The sequence below is a fragment of the Myripristis murdjan genome, chromosome 4 (assembly GCF_902150065.1).
Source record: "Myripristis murdjan chromosome 4, fMyrMur1.1, whole genome shotgun sequence".
NCBI classification, from domain to species: domain Eukaryota; kingdom Metazoa; phylum Chordata; class Actinopteri; order Holocentriformes; family Holocentridae; genus Myripristis; species Myripristis murdjan.
Genome location: NC_043983.1, coordinates 26,114,698 through 26,132,926, shown reverse-complemented (window position 1 = coordinate 26,132,926; position 18,229 = coordinate 26,114,698). Strand labels below are relative to the sequence as shown.

The 18,229-nt window shown below is 42.2% G+C and overlaps 1 protein-coding gene across 1 annotated transcript in view; it reads left to right on the top strand.

Moving 5' to 3' along the window:
* The first annotated feature begins 965 nt into the window (after positions 1 to 965).
* Positions 966 to 18,229, top strand: part of col24a1 (collagen type XXIV alpha 1 chain) — a 115,770-nt gene continuing 98,506 nt past the window's right edge. Inside the window, exons 1-3 of the mRNA XM_030050414.1 lie at positions 966 to 1,333; positions 11,532 to 11,602; positions 16,463 to 17,853. Coding sequence (XP_029906274.1) covers positions 1,278 to 1,333; positions 11,532 to 11,602; positions 16,463 to 17,853 — 1,518 coding nt within the window. The 5' untranslated portion in view covers positions 966 to 1,277. The remainder of the gene's footprint in view (positions 1,334 to 11,531; positions 11,603 to 16,462; positions 17,854 to 18,229) is intronic.

The window sequence follows — 18,229 nt, the reverse complement described above, 5'->3', positions numbered from 1 at the left end:
AAGTAAAGACCAGGTCACTTTATATACAGCACAGTCCTATACTCCCAGACTGGATGGTCCATTCTTACTGCAACATCATTCTCACATCAAACCAATTCATACTGGATTATTCACATCAGTTTCACCCATTTTCACCTAATGGGACCAGAATGAACCATTCATATCATGCAAGACCATTCATAAATTGGGCAAAGCAATGCCCAAATGACTACATTAGAGTTTAGTCAGCGGTGATCATTTTAGAGATGGGATTCTGACTCAGATTTAATGAATAATAAGCCAAATGGTTTATTTTGCCACGCAGCCTCCTGCTTAGAGAGATGTTTAGGCATAAAATGTCAGGTCTCCATACATATACACTTTACCATTGCCACATGCCTTTAAAGAGCTGCAACACCTGGCAGATTTGCCTGCCAGCCCTGCAGTTTATCTCTCATTTTCTTTGTCTGGTTTACTTACAGGCATGGTGTGTGAGTGTGTGTGTGTGTGTGTGTGTGTGTGTGTGTGTGTGTGTGAGAGAGAGAGAGAGAGAGAGAGAGAGAGAGAGAGAGAGAGAGAGAGAGAGAGAGAGAGTGCACAAGTTTGTGATTAAAAGAATAGACATATGCACCTCTTCTGCGCTGGGCAAAGACCAAGGCATTGCACACACTGCAGTTGCATAGTAAGTCCCACAGTGAAAACAAAGGGCATTGATGAGCACAAGCACCCTATCCGATCCGTGATGTCACAAGTCAGTAATTGGTGAAATCTAACACCACCAGCTGGAAGGAGTTGTGTTGGGGTGAGTACGGCTCCTCTTGCATCAGTGCAAGTCAAGGCACATTGCAGAAACGACCGCCTGGAGGGAAAGCCGCGCAGAGCTGGATCTGTATGTCTGTTGTGTTGGAAGGCTACTCTGTGAGCAGCAGTCGAGCTCTTAGTCTCTGTGTCCCCGAGATTAACAAGCAAAACACTGCTGCCGCTCGGCTCACTGCTCCCCAAGCCTGCATTTCACTGATTTTTCTATGCAACTGTCGCGCGTCTCCACTTTGGATAGAAATAGCCTGATCACCGTGCGCTGCAGAGCGCAAAGGAGCTGAGAGGCACAAGTTGGGAAGAGTGGGAGAAATCTCTCCTCTGGACTGCAATACAATGAGGAAATTCTGATGTGGCAGTCCTCCTCCGTTCACTTTACGCTTCCTTTGGCTGTTACCAAAGGGTTAGCCCATGAGCCGGTATCCTCTTGTGTGTGATTCTGTTTTCACCCAGATCTCTGCTGCCTGGACAAATGCATACAAATGCATTTAGGAGCCCAACGGACAAGGAGTGGACACGTTTCTCCCGCTGCAGCAACGTAAGTCAGCATTTGTTCAAAATAGTGTGCAAGCATTATCCGTGTACATTACTAAAACTGTTCCCAAAGCATTTTTTCATTTATTGGCAAGCTCCTGGCGATTCCTCTCTACCGGGGATTTGGCATAATTTGGTGCCAGGGGAGACAATGACTAAGTTTTGACAAAGCCCCAGCATTTTGCTATTATTTGCTCCCAAAAACTCCAAACTAAGTTCACACTGAGTACATTTCCCGGGAAAACAGTGCAGTTATTGATGACTGACAAGATATCATTATTTGGTCATTATAGTGAATTATTTGATGGAGGTCACCAAGTGCACAACGCCTAGAGGGCTCATTGGTCATGCGAGCTTCCCTGATGTGATTTTCTAAAAAGATACGGCTTCCCATTAGATGTCTGTTTATTGTTGGCTTATCTCACAGCTGACAATAACTACAAAATCACATTTGGATCCATTCACGAGAGGCCAACCCTTGCCATATGGGCTAGTTGACACTCATACTGTCTAATGGAGGTGTAAATTAATAGAGACTGTTTGATTTGACAATGACATTTTGGAAAAATGTTATGCTTCATTTGAAGATTGGCCAGTGTGCAACAAATGCAAAGATTTCAAGGTGTGCACAAGTCCAGAAGTCATGGCATTGACCTCGCCATATGGGCATGTAGTCTTGAACCTTGGTGGTACTAAATAATATTATTTTAATACCTTTGGTCCTTCTCATCAGCTCGTTTCTTTCATTTGTTTCTTACTTAAACAGCTATATGTATAACCAATTAAAAGGAGTAGGCTTTGGAGGATGCCTTTGGACCAGTGGTCTGTAGGAGTTGTTTTATGTAACATGACAGTGATAAAATTCTGTATTATTACAAGCTTATACAAACAATGGATCAGATATCTGCACAAAAGATACTTTGAGTTAACCAAAGCCAGTTGAAGTTTTGAGACTGGGGAAAAAAAGAGCTTAGTGCCCTTATACCTAAACATTCCTCATGGAAGTGTGCATTATTGACATCCAGCATACGAGTTTTGCTGCCCTGTTACATTTGGCCGGGACTGCCTAGCTGCAGAAATTTGCATGCCTCCCAAGGCTGTTTAACAGAAATTTTGTTTCTGCTGTCAGAAGTCGGTCCAAGTTGTTTGTACTGTTATGAATCCCTCCCAGATACGATCTAAAATGAGCTGTGCTCACAATGTGTTGTATTTTTCTGCTGATAGTGTTCTAAGGAACATAAAGTCATCTTGAAATTCTGGGAAAAGTAGTCCCTTTTGTCCTTGAGGCTGAAAATGAGAGCCTTATGGGGGAACTGAGCTGACTGAGAACAAGCATGAGCTCCTATGAATTCACTGGGAGAGTTAGTGTGTATGCATCACTGGTTAAAGTGGCTCCTGAGCTCCAGACAATCACTCACTGTTGCAGGCATTGCTGCTCCATTGCTGCCAGTGGATTGGACTGTATGGCTGCACAGACACACAGCCACTCACATACACTTGACTGAAAGCCTACTTCCTTCTCAACAGGAGTTGGACTTAGACTCTACATTGTAATAAGGTGATGATGCACGTTTTTGAGTCAGTGAGGAATGTTTTAAAAAGAGAGAAGAGACTGCAGTATGAGACAAATAACAGATGTAGGCTTAAATTAAAGCATACACATTGCTGCTTAAATTTGTATTACATTTGACCTCAGAATGTTTCTTGTATAATGGCTCAGTGAAGTGGACTTGACAGTAACTTTGAATGTATGTTATCAGTGTTATGCTTTGTATAGGCTATGATGCAATGGTTTTGGAGGAGAAGGGTATGATACTGCTGGGGTGGTGGGTAAACAGTGTGTTAACAGTGACTGTTGGCCACAGGATTCAAACAACAATCTGTTCTCAAAAGAAATACATAAACCAGTCTACTGACTGTTCAGCTTATAAAGCTACAATGAATAAAGTTTTCCATGTAACACTTCCAGTTAGCACTCCACAACTCCTGTTGTAACTGTTGTAACTACTTGAATTACAGTGTAGCCCAGACTGAGGCTCTAGCATCACCTTTTATTACATATAACATACCTTTTCATACTCTTTTTGTTTTACTATGCATTGTAGTGTAGAGTGAGTCCATAGTCCATCATATTTGGGGACGTATTCCTTGTAGAATTCTAGTGGTCAGTCTAGAGGGAAAAGCCTGTTGGAAATTTAGCTGAATTCTTTTAAATTGTATAAAATAAGGAGAAACTGGGTTATAAAATTGGTTAGGACCAACCTAATGGATGTTTTAACTTGCACACTATGGATAGGTAATGACATTTTTGTCACTGCTGGAGGATCACATCACTACAGGATACTCTCTTTAGTTGGCTTTATTTAAAATGTGACTCTTAGTTGGTTTTGAGTCATTTCCCATAGGCAGTGTTGTTGGGATTGTATGCAGGTACAGGTTATAAACAGGTTATAAACTCCCTCTTTTTAAGGCTGTTTAGAGTATACTCTCCTGTCAGCCCTGTAACCCTTGAAATATATAACATGGTGGGATCACAGTATATCCACCTTCCCACAGCAAAATACCCACCTTCTCAACCACCGCTACACCCGTGGCTGTAAGGATTTTGGCCCGTCTGTGTGAGTGAGTGTATTTAGCCCTTCTAACATCTGCAGGTCTCCCGCAACAGGAAAAGGGCAAACCAATAAAGGCCAGTGGAAGTTTACTCACAGCCCTTTGTCTGCTTGCTGTCTTGTGGACTAAGTCAATCTTTACTCTGGTCTGCAATGACCTCTTGACTCCCGTGACCAATCTGAGTGTTTCTGGAGCAGAAAGGTGAAAGGAGCTGACAGACGAGCACCAGCCTCTTGGCCCTGTTTCAGATGTAGGAAACACCAATGCTGCATACAGTGTATTCACACTGAATGGCATTGGTCGGAGAACAGATTCACAGCTAGATTTTGTCCCATGCAAATTGAAGATACAGCGGAGAAAATCGATCGCTTTTAAATCTACCAAACACTTACTCATGTTTTGCTATTGTCTAACAAATGTTTGGGACAGAATGTTTGGCAGTAAATTAATGCACGTTTTGTAAGCATGTTTCCGTCCTTAGCAAGGGAGGAATTGGGAGCAGACACTGAAACCTGGAAATGTATTGACCCATTAATTCTTGCTAATGGCCATTTCAAGGAAGATGAATCAGGCCAGTGCCTTCATAATGAAGTCATAATGATCTGCATACAGGTGTTAATGCTGAAACACCGCCAGTAGGAACAGATATTGGCTCACCATCAGCAACCCATTCATGTTCAGGAATGTTTTGGTCGAGACTGAGAAGCTGAGTACCTGATTAGCAAGAGACTTAGACATTTTCATTCAGAGAATTACTCCCTTTTTAATCGCATGTGGTTAGTGTGAGTGTGTTTGTGTGTGTGTGGGGCGGGGGGGTTTATCCTACATTGTTGTCATTTTTTTGTGCCCTAGATGACTGATTTAGTGTCTGGTGGTCTGTCTGTTATGAGGAAGACTGTGGCTTTTTGGAGCACTGTGTCAATTTATGTGTGTGTGCTGTCGTAATTGACTGTGCTCTGATTTGACTTCCACTCCATTTAAACTTTGGCTCAACAGACCCACATAGTTGCCAAGTTGTCAAGAGGGCACATAGGGATGCAGACTAGTCAAATACCTCTGGGACGAGCTTCATAAACTTTAATTTTCTGGAAAAAACGGACTACTTAGAAATCCATGAATCTGCTTTGTGTAGTGTAGAGTTGTGATGATAATATGAAAGCTGAAACATATTTAAAGCCAGTGCTAAGGGATAAAATGTTTTGGCAAGTCTGGGTGACTCTAAGGTTGGGTTTGATTTGTCCTAACAAATCACAGAACCTTTTCATTAAAGGGCAAAGTAAAAGAGAGAGAAAAGAGCTTTGTATATCTATTACCTTTGCTGCTGATGGGTTTGTGCATGTTTTTTCTCCCCCTGAATAGACAAGGAGCTGTTTTACTGGCTTACCTTCTCTTTTGTTATTCCTACTCAACGTTAAACATTTCAGAGTTGTTTGGGCGGATTAACAGCTTTGCATGGTTTGCTGCCACTAATGGATTTAGTAAGTGGCCTGCCAAATTAGCCATGTAAACAATATACTGTGAATGTCAACGGTCACAAAATCACACCCTGAGAGTCGTCAATGATAAACATAAGAAAATTGTTTCCCTTTCCTTATGAGGACTGTAAACAGAACTTAAGTGGGTTTCCCCGTGTTTGCCAAGTCAAATTAACCACTTTGCCTCTCAGTCTTCTTCCTCATTTCAATGAACCATTGTTGGGGAACCAGTCTAATTTTGAGGGGAGCAAAGTAAGTTCTCTTAGTGCTGGATAGATTCATTGCGGCAGGGAGTTTTAAGTTGTGATTATTTATAGTCTTGACATGGCACCCACTCCCCACATAGTGGTATTTCCCTTAGTCAACACAGCAGTGTTTGGGGAGCTTTGTCTTGCTTTCAGCAGTCATTCTCATAAACCGCTGGGACTGGGAGGCATGTCTTAGTGTCCTGTCACTTAGACAGGGTTTTACCTCGAGGATTTAATAGAGAAACAAAGAGATTCAGGGGCATCCAGGTGGATCAGCAGGTCATGGTGGGCACCATCATGTACTATTGAAGCTGTAGATTTTAATCTACCTCATTACCTCCTTCATGTCCTCTCATTCCTGTGGCCTCCTTCCTGCTACCATATAACAAAGTGAAATACAAACAATCTTTAAATAACCAAGAAGTTATTTAGTCAGTTACTCCAAACTCAAGAGGTTTGGAAACACTGACCTTTGTCCTCACTATGTTTAAATGTAGCAAACATAACAAGCGTAATGATCTTAGTGTAGACCATCATTCAGTCAGGGCACTGGAAAGTTCCCACCACTTGCTCTGATGTCATTGCTCGATGTGCTGAAGTGCTGATCCAGGTCTGTTTGGTGGTAGGGCTTCAGGGATGCCTTAAATAGCCCCGAACAGAGAGACAGGCTGACAGACAGACAGAAAAAGGCAGTCTGAATCAGCATCAGATGGCCCCACTTGGCACTCCAAAAGGGGATGTTACGTGTTATATTTAGTAGATTTTTTTTGGTCTACTTTTAAAATCTGCCAAGTTTTAAGCTGAAACAGCCACTCACTCGCTTTATACATGTCAGTTTTATCCTCCCTCAACTCATGAGTGATTGTATTCATATATTCCCCTTCTTTTTCCCCTATTTTTTTTTTCCTGCTGTGGGGGTGTGTGTCTGTTTTCCCGGCCGTGGAATGTCGCACCAGTTTCTCGATGGGGAACAGGTGACAGGGCTCGTGTTGTTCCCCCTTATAGTCTTTCCATCCCTCTCTCTCTCCCTTTTTCTGTTTTGCTCCCTCTCTTATTCTCTTACATTTTCCTGTCTGTCTGCATGCTGCTCTCTCTTCCACTCAAGCTGAGGGAACCACATCGGACTGGGAAAACAAACATGGTTACCCGCTTGTGGCTCTCAGTCAAACAGGGCCACACAAACACAAACAGTCTTTTTTAAGGCGTACATCTATTACCATAATCCTCAAAGGCCACAAAGGAGACATGTTTGCATGGCAGCACTGATTCTATTTGTGGCTGCCACACTGGCCTAACAATCCCTCAACGTCCGAGGTGTGACTTCAGCCTGTAACTGATGACTCCCTTTTAAGTAGGTGCATGTCACTGGTTTAGGCTACTGTCTCCGAGTCTCTTGTAATGCTGCCACTCAATTTTAGTAGTGATAATCACCACACAAGCTGCCAGAAGCCACTTCAAGTGGTGGCGGCAGCTGTTACTGTGTACAGAGCTGTGTGTCAGTGTGATTGATTGGGTCTGACTGTACATAGTGTGCTTTGCTGCTCCAGATGATAAATGTTCTGTAAAGTGTGTTGTAGGACCAAAGAGAGATGACATAACAGCAACTGGGACTACTGTTTTACATAAAGTCATAATATGACTTCCTCATAACAATTGAGCCATCCCTATGTCACTACCAGAGCAGATTACACTGCAGGTAACTGGCCATAACCATATTCAAATTTCAATGCAATGGGCCTTTTTTATTTCCATGTAGTTACAGTTCATCTGACCATCGCACAGGCAGGCTGGGAAGCTCAGCTGGTGTAAGAGTGAGATTTTTTGACCCCAGTAGTTCTGTGTCCCTGGGGTCCCCAAGTACAAAAAATGGCAAATGATTTGATGTCACTCTAGTCAAGTTAACTGAAGATGAGAAAGAAAAGAGTCAATATGGGTCTCATATATCAAACTCTTAAAGCACAAATTTGTTCATCAGGTCCTCAGAGTACATTATCTTGGCTGGGCTCCTCAGCCTGACAAATAATCTACTTGCTGCATGCATGTTAACACATAGATTGTGTGCAGTGTGACTTTTCAACACCATTATCATGGTGTTTTTTTTTTTTTTTCAAGAAAGACTGGGCTGTATACACTCTGCTCCAGTATTTGTTCTCTTTGGCAAGACAGTAAAGATGAAGATAAAGAAGACACAGGACACGCAGTAGTTGTTGGATTCAATCTTTGGCCTGCAGGAGAACATGCAGCTCCAAAGGTAATCTCCAACAAACTTGATATATTATGGTGAAATTCTGTTGAGAATACTAAATATTGATTACGAAGCTAAAGGGAAAAATGGAGACTGGAATAATTGGGTTAACAAATCAATGGCAATACAGCACAAAATGAAAATTTGCACCAGTGTGGTTTTTCATGCTTACTGAATGCTGATGCACATACATTGTGCTCCTGGTGATAACACTGTCCTCCTCTCTCCTGCCTTTAGTGGCTGTGTACATGCCTGTTCTAGTGCTGTACATGGTGGGCAGTGCCACCTAGAGGTGGGGTCAGTGGGGGTCAAATACCTCTGTATATTGAACTGCATGAACCTTTTGAAAACTGAAGATTATGACACATGAAGAACATTTTTAGAGTCATGTAGATATGTGAATTAGTTAACAATGATGACAACAAAATATATGTTTTAAACTGGTAAGGATGCTTAAAGTTATTTTATCCTAATGCTAATAAAATTCATTTCCGTATAATCAGTGAAATATGAGTTAAATGATCAACTTCTTCTAATGTTAAGTTTTACTGTTATTATTACAGTTGTCCCATGCAATGCATGTCTTTAATCTATCAACCAGTGATCACATTTATTATCAAAACCATTTGTAATTTGATAATCATGCAAAATGCTTCTGTAACAGATGACAGCTACATTTTTTGTCAAGTTACTGCAAAGCTGTTGTATGTAATTTGGTTTTTGAACCCTTGTGAACATGACCAGTTCACCCCATGATCTTTCTTACTCTAAAACACATTAATTGCCAGGTAGTTGTGCCTTTTGAGAGGCTTTGTGAGCACAGATCCAGAATCCAGTGTGATCTTTACAAGTTCAATCAGCTAGTAAATCAGAGACGGAAAGTGACATCACACATAAAATGGTGTTTAAGTGAAAATGTATTTTATTTGTACCTCAGTGTGATGAGGATCGCTGTGACTGAAACATTTTTAGTGGTTTGAATTAATGGCATTTTAATGGAGAACACACCTTCCCTCTTTTGGTTGCACTATATTGCCCATGTGTTCAGTCCCTACAACACACATGCACATCCTTTCTCTCTCTCCCTCTCTCTGTCTCTCAATATGTAAAAACTAAATCTCAATATCAGTTAGAGGTTTGCTGGGAAATGTGTGCATGAGCAGCATTTAATTATTTTAGTGACTATCTTTGTTTTCAGATAATTCATCTTTATGAACAATAACACAATACAAAAGTGCAACTTTTCACTATATATCTTCAGACATAAAAATGTCACATTTTATATTCCTCAGTAAACACAGACCAGTCATACTGCCCTCTCTAAGGGGCTCCCACGTTTTTCCTTTCCGTTCCCCAAGTCTACAATGTAAATTCAGTATTTAGAAACATTCAGGAATGAGGATCTAGGGACTTTGTACACATTTGAGTGGATTCTCCTCCATACTTACTGAAAACATTAAGGGTAGAATCAGTAATAACCCAATTGTGACATTTATGCCTACAACATATAGAATGACTTACAGTGTTGCTGATTTTTGCAGCATGTCATGCTTCCTCCCCTCATGGATTTGCTCTCATATTGCATTGAATATCATTTAATAGAACAGAAGTGCAGTATATGGTCTGTGCATGCAATCCATGATATTAGGAACAAAGTGGAGGATGTTTCAGCATTTCTAGGAATGGTGGGCTGCAGTTCCAAGTTAATCAAGTAAGACAATAAAGACAATAAAGATGGGTCTTATCCAGTGAGACTCTGTTGTGTCTATTCTACTGGTATGTTTAGAAGCTGAGGAAAGTAGTTTAAGTCCTGAGGATAAACTGTACATAGGCTGTATGTACCATCGCTGTTCTTGCTGGCCATTAATTCATTATTCACTATAGAAACAGCTAAATATGAGAATGTACACACTCTAGACTGTATGGTACACATGGTGAACATTGTAACAGGCTAACCTTAATGCAAATAGGTGTTTAGATTTTTTTTTTTTTTTTTTTTAGTTTTCATCACAACTCATACCTGGGGACAAGTACCCTACTATAAGGTTTTTCTTTTTTTTTTTTTTTTTTTTCTTAATCCCATCTCTGTAACTCTGTTTTCATAATGTATTATTTGGCTCTGTGGAATACTTATCTCTAATTGGTCAATTGCAGGATTCTGCATTAGATATCTGAATATTAGTTAATAAATACATAAATAAGAATAATAAAATAATAATAATTAAAAAAAAAAAGGGAATAGATTGAGTCCCGATTCCTGCTCTGTTTCTACTCCTAGTTCTAAGTGACCGTTGCCATGGTGAGCGTCGTCAACGAACCGTTAATCACTAAGGACCTATGGACACCTGCCGCAGCCAGAAAGTTGTGATAACAGAGACAACCAACACTTTTTTATGTTAACAACATGAAACGTTCAGTCCTTGGTTGGACATGGCGGGAGAAAACAAGGAAGAAGGTAGCACAACGATAGACTAAACCCGGAGTAGGCTAGTTAGGAGACGGGCTAACAGAAATGTAGCTAACACTTGTCAGGTTAGGTATCCAGGTCGAAGTTAACTCAAAGCGACGTCTGGCGGTGGACACGACAACCTCCTGCCGTGCCCACCTCCACAGTGTGGCATGGTGTGTGAAGGTTAGAGGATAAAGGCTCAGTCCTGGAGCTTTGCAGGTCTTTGTGTCCGCTACCAAAGCCTCTCTCCTCTGTTTAGCTAGACCTAACGCTAGCTGTGGCCGTTTGGTAACGGACACAAATACAGTGTCAGGACTGTTTGTTATAACGCAGTCCTCGGGGCTGCCGTCGTTCACTGCGAGGTACTGAAACAACCTTTAAAGGCAACGATAAACGATGATTATTTGTCAACCAATTTTGAGCAACCAAATCATTTCATATTTTGTTTTGATATCCACTGATCCACCAGGATGCTCCACTTATTTTGACGGTGGCAGTGCCTATCTGTGCTGAAGGACAGATTTCCGACATCCAGTCTTGCAAAAAATTGCGCATATGTCATCAGTCCAAAGCCTTGCAGTATAAACTAATCAGTGTTTTTTTTTTTTTTCTCTAAACAGCTGATTTCAGTTTAATCTGTCCCCATGGCCGTCAAGCATAATTCTGGACTCATGATAGCTAAAGACTGGGTTGAAAGCAGAGCCAAAGGATAGTCAATGGTATTTATCCAAGATTTACCACAGTTTTGTCTACTGTTAATCCACTTGTGGCTGAGACAAGACCTCAGCAACAGTCCAGTGATATTCTCTGTAATTCTCTGATTCAGTATTTTTTCATCTGAGTGTATTTTAATGGCTTGAAATCAGATATTTATGAAGTTGACATACCACAGCTTAACCAGCTGTCAAATGCAGGGATGAAACCAAAAACAGCAGTGCAGTCGGGGGAAAGCATAGGGAATCTTGAACAATATTACCAAACTGACATGAGTTGTTTGTGGATAGAGTGGCATTATTATTCAGATTTTTTTTTTTTACACTACCCACATTTTTCTGCACACCCAAATTCATTGGTTTATACACGGTTTTCTCTTGTGATCTAGTATCCTCCATTTACCAAAACTAATGTGTGTGTGTGTGTGTGTGTGTGTGTGTGTTTATGTCTCCCTCCAGGTGGAACTTCCTCCTGCTCCTGTCAGTATGCTCAGCAGTACTGTCCGCAGAAGAAGACTACTTAACAGAAGGTAAACAGCAGAACACTATCTCTCAGCATAAGCAGTTTTAGTAGAAAGTTTCACCCTCCTAATATCATATTGGTTGAACCCAAATCCATTGCCACCAGGTTATTGCTTAGAAAGAAAAAAAAATTGGCCGGACCACAGCAGGGCCAGCCCTACAAACACAAATGTCCATCCAGAGATGAAGTGACTTGCTGACTGACTGATGAAGTTAAACCACTGGTCAGCCAAGTGCTGGAGGTTTCTCATTGGCCGTTGTTCTTTCAAAATGAATTCTATTATGTCCTCGGGGTGTTTCCACTCATTGACTGTAGCACATTCCAAATGTATTGTGCGCTAAGGTAGCAAGACCAGCTCGAAATAGCTGCTTCAAATAAACAATATATCAATCAAGAGAGACGAGTGAATAGAGAAAATATAATTTATTACTGTAGATAAGTGATGATAAGTCTTGATTATAAAATCTTTGGTGCTTAGACTCTTCAGGGAGATTTTCATATTGAGGGACATCAGCCCTGAGCAGCAGCTTAATAAATCCCCCCATAGAGTCCCGACACTGGTGGTGCGGTTTGCTGATGATATTTAATGAGACTGCCGAACTGATAATATGTGAGGTTCAAGTGGAGATGGGGTGGTGCAGGGATGCGTAAAGGGCACATGATTAGATGATGTGAACAGCTGATTTAGCTCAATTGACTTCACTAAAAAAAATTGCATGGCTAGAGTATTAGAACCTACTGGGGGTCACTTGAGGGAAAAAAGTACTCTAGGTCTAGAAATCTATGCACATGGTTTACACATCATGCAGATTCGTAATTCAGGCCCCTCGATTACGAATCCATGCCCACAATGTGAGAGCTCAGTTCATAAATCTGTGGGAATGGATTAGTAATTCATGGGCATAGTTTACAAAATTGCATTTTTGAAAAGAAAAAATGAAATTCAACTGAGTAAAAGACATAAGTTTCCAAAAAAATCAAATACTCAATGTGAAGTCCAGATAATCAGAAAATGTACAGTACAGCACTACAGCAGTAAAGTAAATCTTCTTGACCTTTACCCTTAAGCCATGTCAATAATGGATCATGACAGCCCTGTATGCCATTTGTATTGCTTCAGACCTCATCTTATAGATAGACAAATGCCTGATTTTTGCTACCTCACTCAATCTTAACTATCAAGTTGTCATGAATCATGAAAAAATAATGGTAGGCTAATTCCCTAAATCTGGGCAATTTCAGAACACTGTCCCTACAAAGTGCTTTTTTTTTTTTTTTTTTTTTTTTTTTTTTACTTTGCAGAGCAATATCCAAAGGCCAAAAAAAGTATGCAAACATATTAGACCAGAATATTAGACAAGACAAGAAGATTAGACATGATGCAAAATGTGCATTTCCTTTGCTTTTTATATTTTATGTTTTTATATTATCTGAACTAAGTTCTACAAACCATTTCTATGTGTAAGATTCATAATAAGCTCTCAAATCAGTGCATGCTAGGTGAAAGTATTATAGGAAATGACACAGTTTGGAGGAGGGAGGGGGAAGCTATATTTAGCAGTAGTTGTCGTCATGATAATTTTTAGGCAGGATGCAGGCAGTGTGTCTCTCAGAGGGACCGCAGCTGCAAACAGGAGCTCCTCTTCCTGTGCTTTTTTTCTTTTTTAAAAGTCTTCAAATCTTCTTCCTCAACATGTCCAGTCTTGCTCTCCAGGTCTCAGAATGCAGGGAGAGACAGCCCAAATAGCCTCCTTCCATCCCCTCCTCCATCCATTACCTCTTTACTTGCCTCTCTGTCTTTCTCCCCTGACTGCTCTCATCTCTGGTCCATCTGGACAAAGCTCTGAATATGTTCCACACAAATATACTGGGAAGTACATGTTAAGAACAGCACTCTGGGAAAGTGCACCAATCAGTCAGACAGAGAGGAAGAGGAAATCTCAGATAAATGCTCAGCATGTTTTGGCAACTGTGCTGGTCAGATGCTGGGGATAAGGTGATAGCCATCTGTTTGTTTAACACAGCATCAAGGATAAGAGGGGCTGGAGGTGAGAAGGGCAGAAGTTAGGAGGTGGTCAGAGATAGCAAAGTTGATGTTTTCATTAGTGCTCAGTACTAACTCTGTACTTTTCAGTTTCTTAATAGCTGTTGGACAAGTATAATCCCATGTATTCCTCGATGTGAGTTCCTCGCAAGAACTTGTTGAGCTCATCGAACTTATTGAATTCTTTTTAAGAACTTGCAAGGAACTCAACAAGGAAGAACTCTGTCAGAAGAAACTAAAGAAAACCTGCCACTCAAGTGAACTGTTTGCACCACCTGATCTAGCTAAGAAGGTATATTGTTTTTTGACTGGCATATCGCTGGGCTACTGCCAGAAATATATGCAAACGCAGTTTAAAGTCAGTCACATAATGAATCTTCCCATTTTATTTCACATTTTGATGATACAAGGAGTAGGCTATATGCATTGTTTGCTGACCCCTGCATAGGTTCACTTTCAAGTATACCATGACAGGGTCTTCTCTCCTCACTCCAACTTGGGTTTTCCTCTGTCCACATATCAGTAGTTGAGGATCCCACTCCATGCAGAATCAATCCATCATAACTGCAGGAGGAGGAATGCGCACTGAGAGCTGGAGCGGCTTGTCTTCACATATGAGACAGATTAATTGGAATCCTGGCTGACGTTACCTCAGGCAAAGAATGTCAAGGACATCTCAGTGCGTGCTCAGATCCGCAGCAGATAGATAGACTATCTGGACAGCAGGCATACAATCTTGCAAAGCCACATCTACCAGGACAAGTGTCTAGGTAGATGATCCCCATAAGACCCATAAAGGGTTGTTTACATTGCAGGTGGCATATTGCAAATAATATAGCGGTTCATAATGCTAATTTGTTCAGGATGTGAAACAGTATGTAATAGATCAGTATAATGCAGAGTATTCTACAAAACATTTAAATTATTTAGTACTGATAATTTCCTACACATATGTATTACATGTTTAATGACTTCAGTACCATGTCAGCCTATTGAAACCAGTGTTAGCTGGACTAATTGGGAAGCTACCAGTTTTTCTCAGTGTCTGCAAAGCTGAACATCTGAGGTTTATGCTCTGTCTTACGTTCTGATGAATGTGTTTATTACGAACATAAATACATTATCCTCTGGTAGTTTGTTCCCACATTCTGCCACTCTGCTGTCAAGGTTGTCAGTCATGCATTTTAAGTTACTGGCAATTTGATTTGACCCCCAACCAAGGTGAAAGGCCAAAAGATCATACATGTGCAGCATGTCCAAAATAGGCATGTTCCAGCTTTGCTGTGTGTTTTTCTTTTATTTTACTGACTACGTTTTTGATTGTTGTTAGCAATATGAAGGCACAATGCCCCTGGTGTAAAGAAGCAGCTTTTTAAATACATTTTTTAAACAGATATAGAAAATAATAAAACACAGTTGTTTAGATGAAAACTTTGCTGTGGAGATGCATATCACTGGTTGAATTACAGCATTCAGCTCCCTCTCCAAATGGCAAATCAATAAACTGGCCTAGGTCAGTGAGCTCCCCATGCACGGAGGATAATTGTTTCAAAGGAACTTAGCATCTCTGGATTCGCAATGAAAATGCCTTCACTGCTGCTTCTCCCCTGGGATCTCTCGACCAAAACATGCGTTTATGCACACACACACACACACACACACACACACACACACACACACACACACACACACACACACACACACACACACACACACAGAGACGCTTAAACAGCTCTTCTGTTTCTTGGATTCCACAGTGCTACTGCCTCTGTCTGCCACCAAATTCATATATGAACCCCCCTCACCCCACCCCACCCCTGTTCCCCCACCGCGCCAAAATGACTGACCCTGTTTTGATTCAGTTGACATTTACAGTTTGTGTCAGATGTCCTTGTTCCCCATTTGTCATGTTGTCATTTTAATATTTTTTTCTGAAATTGCTGTACTATTGCTGCACAGTGAAGACATATGTGACACATGTGACACATTTCCCTCCAGCTTAGTGATCTGTCTTTTCCCCTTTATTCAATGCCAAAACTGCACAAGTATCAATTAAGTGCCTTTGCCCTGCTGTGCCTCAAGTGTCAGTGGACCTAACATACATTTTTTTTGTAGAATTACCTGAGAAAAGAGTGACTCATTGGAGGAAATCTGTTCTCATGAATCTCTGGTGGCAGATTGATTCAAAAAGGCTGTGTGAACTGGGTTCCTATATCCTGGTGCTGCCCCATCCCTCTCTAGTCCCCTCCACTCATCTGGGCCCCAGCTGCCTCTCTGGCACTTGCTCTAGTAGAAAAACAAGGAGGGGTCACCGGCATCATGGAGAGACCGCTGTGCGGGTACAATGGTTGAGCTGTGATTTTTTTCTTCACTCATTTAGCCGAAGGAGTACAGATTGAGTACAGTCCCACTGCACATTTGTTGCAATGATGTGTATTTCTTTCTGAATAGCCAAAGAGGATTGCTGGGGGTGAATGAAAACTTGCAGCCAAGGTGCATAGTTAAAGGGCCATTAAAGTAGTCTATTAGGTTTATTACTCTCTTTCTCTGTGACCAGTGTGATGCTACTCGCCTACCACTCTTTGAGAAATGATGGCCTGCAGAAATGCAGCAGAAATACCTGGTTCACAGTGTAACAGTCTCGATAACACTGCTTTGTCCTTGGCTTTTTTTGATTGCAAACAGAGTGTCTTGTGATGCCAGCCGGCAGCCTTTACTAGCAGTTGAAAGCCCCCCTCCTAGCTCTGTCCAGCTCTGCCATAAAGGCCATTTGTGATCTATTCTTGCTATGTTGAGCTTACCAGTGTCTCTTCTCTCCTTCAGGAGTGGATATTCTCTATCGGCTGGGTCTCTCTCCCCAGAGCAGCAGAGACAATCCCTACGAGAGGACCACCTCACCCTCCTCCATTTCTGCCACCACTCCCTCATTTCCAAACCTCCCTCCTCCTGAAGCTGGGATTTTACTTGACCCAGACTCCCTCTTTGAGGCCCCAGCAGGCAGCCTGTTCCCGCCAGAGATCGGTGAAGAGTTTTCTGTTGTGGTGAGCCTAAGCTCCTGGCGAGCAAACAATGCTTTTCTTTTCAGTATCAAGGACAGCAGGGACAGGCTGCGTTTTGGCATTCAGCTGCTGCCGCGCAGAGTGGTGGTTTACACTGCTGAGAAGGCCTCCATCTACTTCACCTATGACTGTCAGGATGGGCACAGACATTCATTTGCTGTGGGTGTCCGTCCGCGCTCAGTGTCCTTCTATGCAGAGTGTGGGGCAGTACACCAGCGAGAGCAGACGCTCAGCAGGCCTCACACATTGGGGGACTCTGGGGGCCTCTTCACCCTGGGGAGGATGAACTCCAAAGCGGCAGCATTCCATGGCAAGGTCTGCCAACTGGACATTTACCCCTCAGCCCAGGCTGCCTCGCGCTACTGTAACTACCTTAAAAAACAGTGCCGGCTGGCCGACACTTTCCGATCACCTTTGACATATTTAGGTTTGGATATGGAGGCATCAGATCCCACTTCTAGCCCCATGACCGATACCCCCTCTGGAGTACCCCTTACCATTCAGACCCTGACGATGGCCAGAGCAACCACAGAGCAACTATCCCCAGAAAGTTCCATCACACAATATTCAACCCTCAGCCCATCAGTACAGCCGAATCTGGGGGACCGTAGTCACATCTCCATGTTGGAGCCCCTTGCACACTCCACTGCATCCTCTCTCCACCCTGACAGCCCCACCCCAGCCACCCTGAGTGGTTTGGCAACGTTGAGCCTCATCCATAGGGCAACAGTCACCACTACCAGTAACACGCCAGCAGTACACAGCAGGCTCCAGGGAGCCGCTGACCAGTCTGAGAACAGCACAGAGGAGGAGAGCAGCTCGGGGAGGCCACAGGAACCAGATGGCACCCCAGGCCTGATTTCCCCAGTCAGGCAGAGTCGTGTGAAGGAAGGTCTCAGGAACAACTCCAGCACCAGCCCCAAGGACTCAAGCACCAGGCCCAAGCAGACTGACCAGCTCCTGGAGACTCAGCTGAAAGTCAATGGTACCACATTATACCGTGAGAATCAGGTGGACGCCTCTGAGGAGCACAGCCTAGATGGCAGCTATGATGATATGGACATGGGAGGCTATGACTATGGATATGAGGAGCCAGAGTACTTCTATGACTACGAGGGTGGTTTCCGCGGCCTCAAAGGAGAGCCAGGTCCTCCGGTAGGTGCTTGAATTTATGAATGAGAATCACAGCTACGAGTGATTCTGGAACAGCTTTCAAAGAGTTGAATCACAAGTCAGTGCAGTTCTGTGCATGATCTAGAGGAAAATTACATTGCAAAGCAATCACAGCTAATTTACAGTCATTACACTGTAAGAATTGCTTTGTAACATTTGGCTTCCTTACACGCTTCCAGGATATATGAAAAAATATTTTGGCAGGGCGGTGCACTGATTTAAAGGTGATGGCGTGTCCAAGCACTTTTCTTTTTTCATGTATCAACAGGTGGTTAGAATAACACATGTCATTACCCTTCTGAAATACTGCCAGCCACGTTTGCTCTTGTGTGAGTGGGGATAACTCATCTTTAGGTTG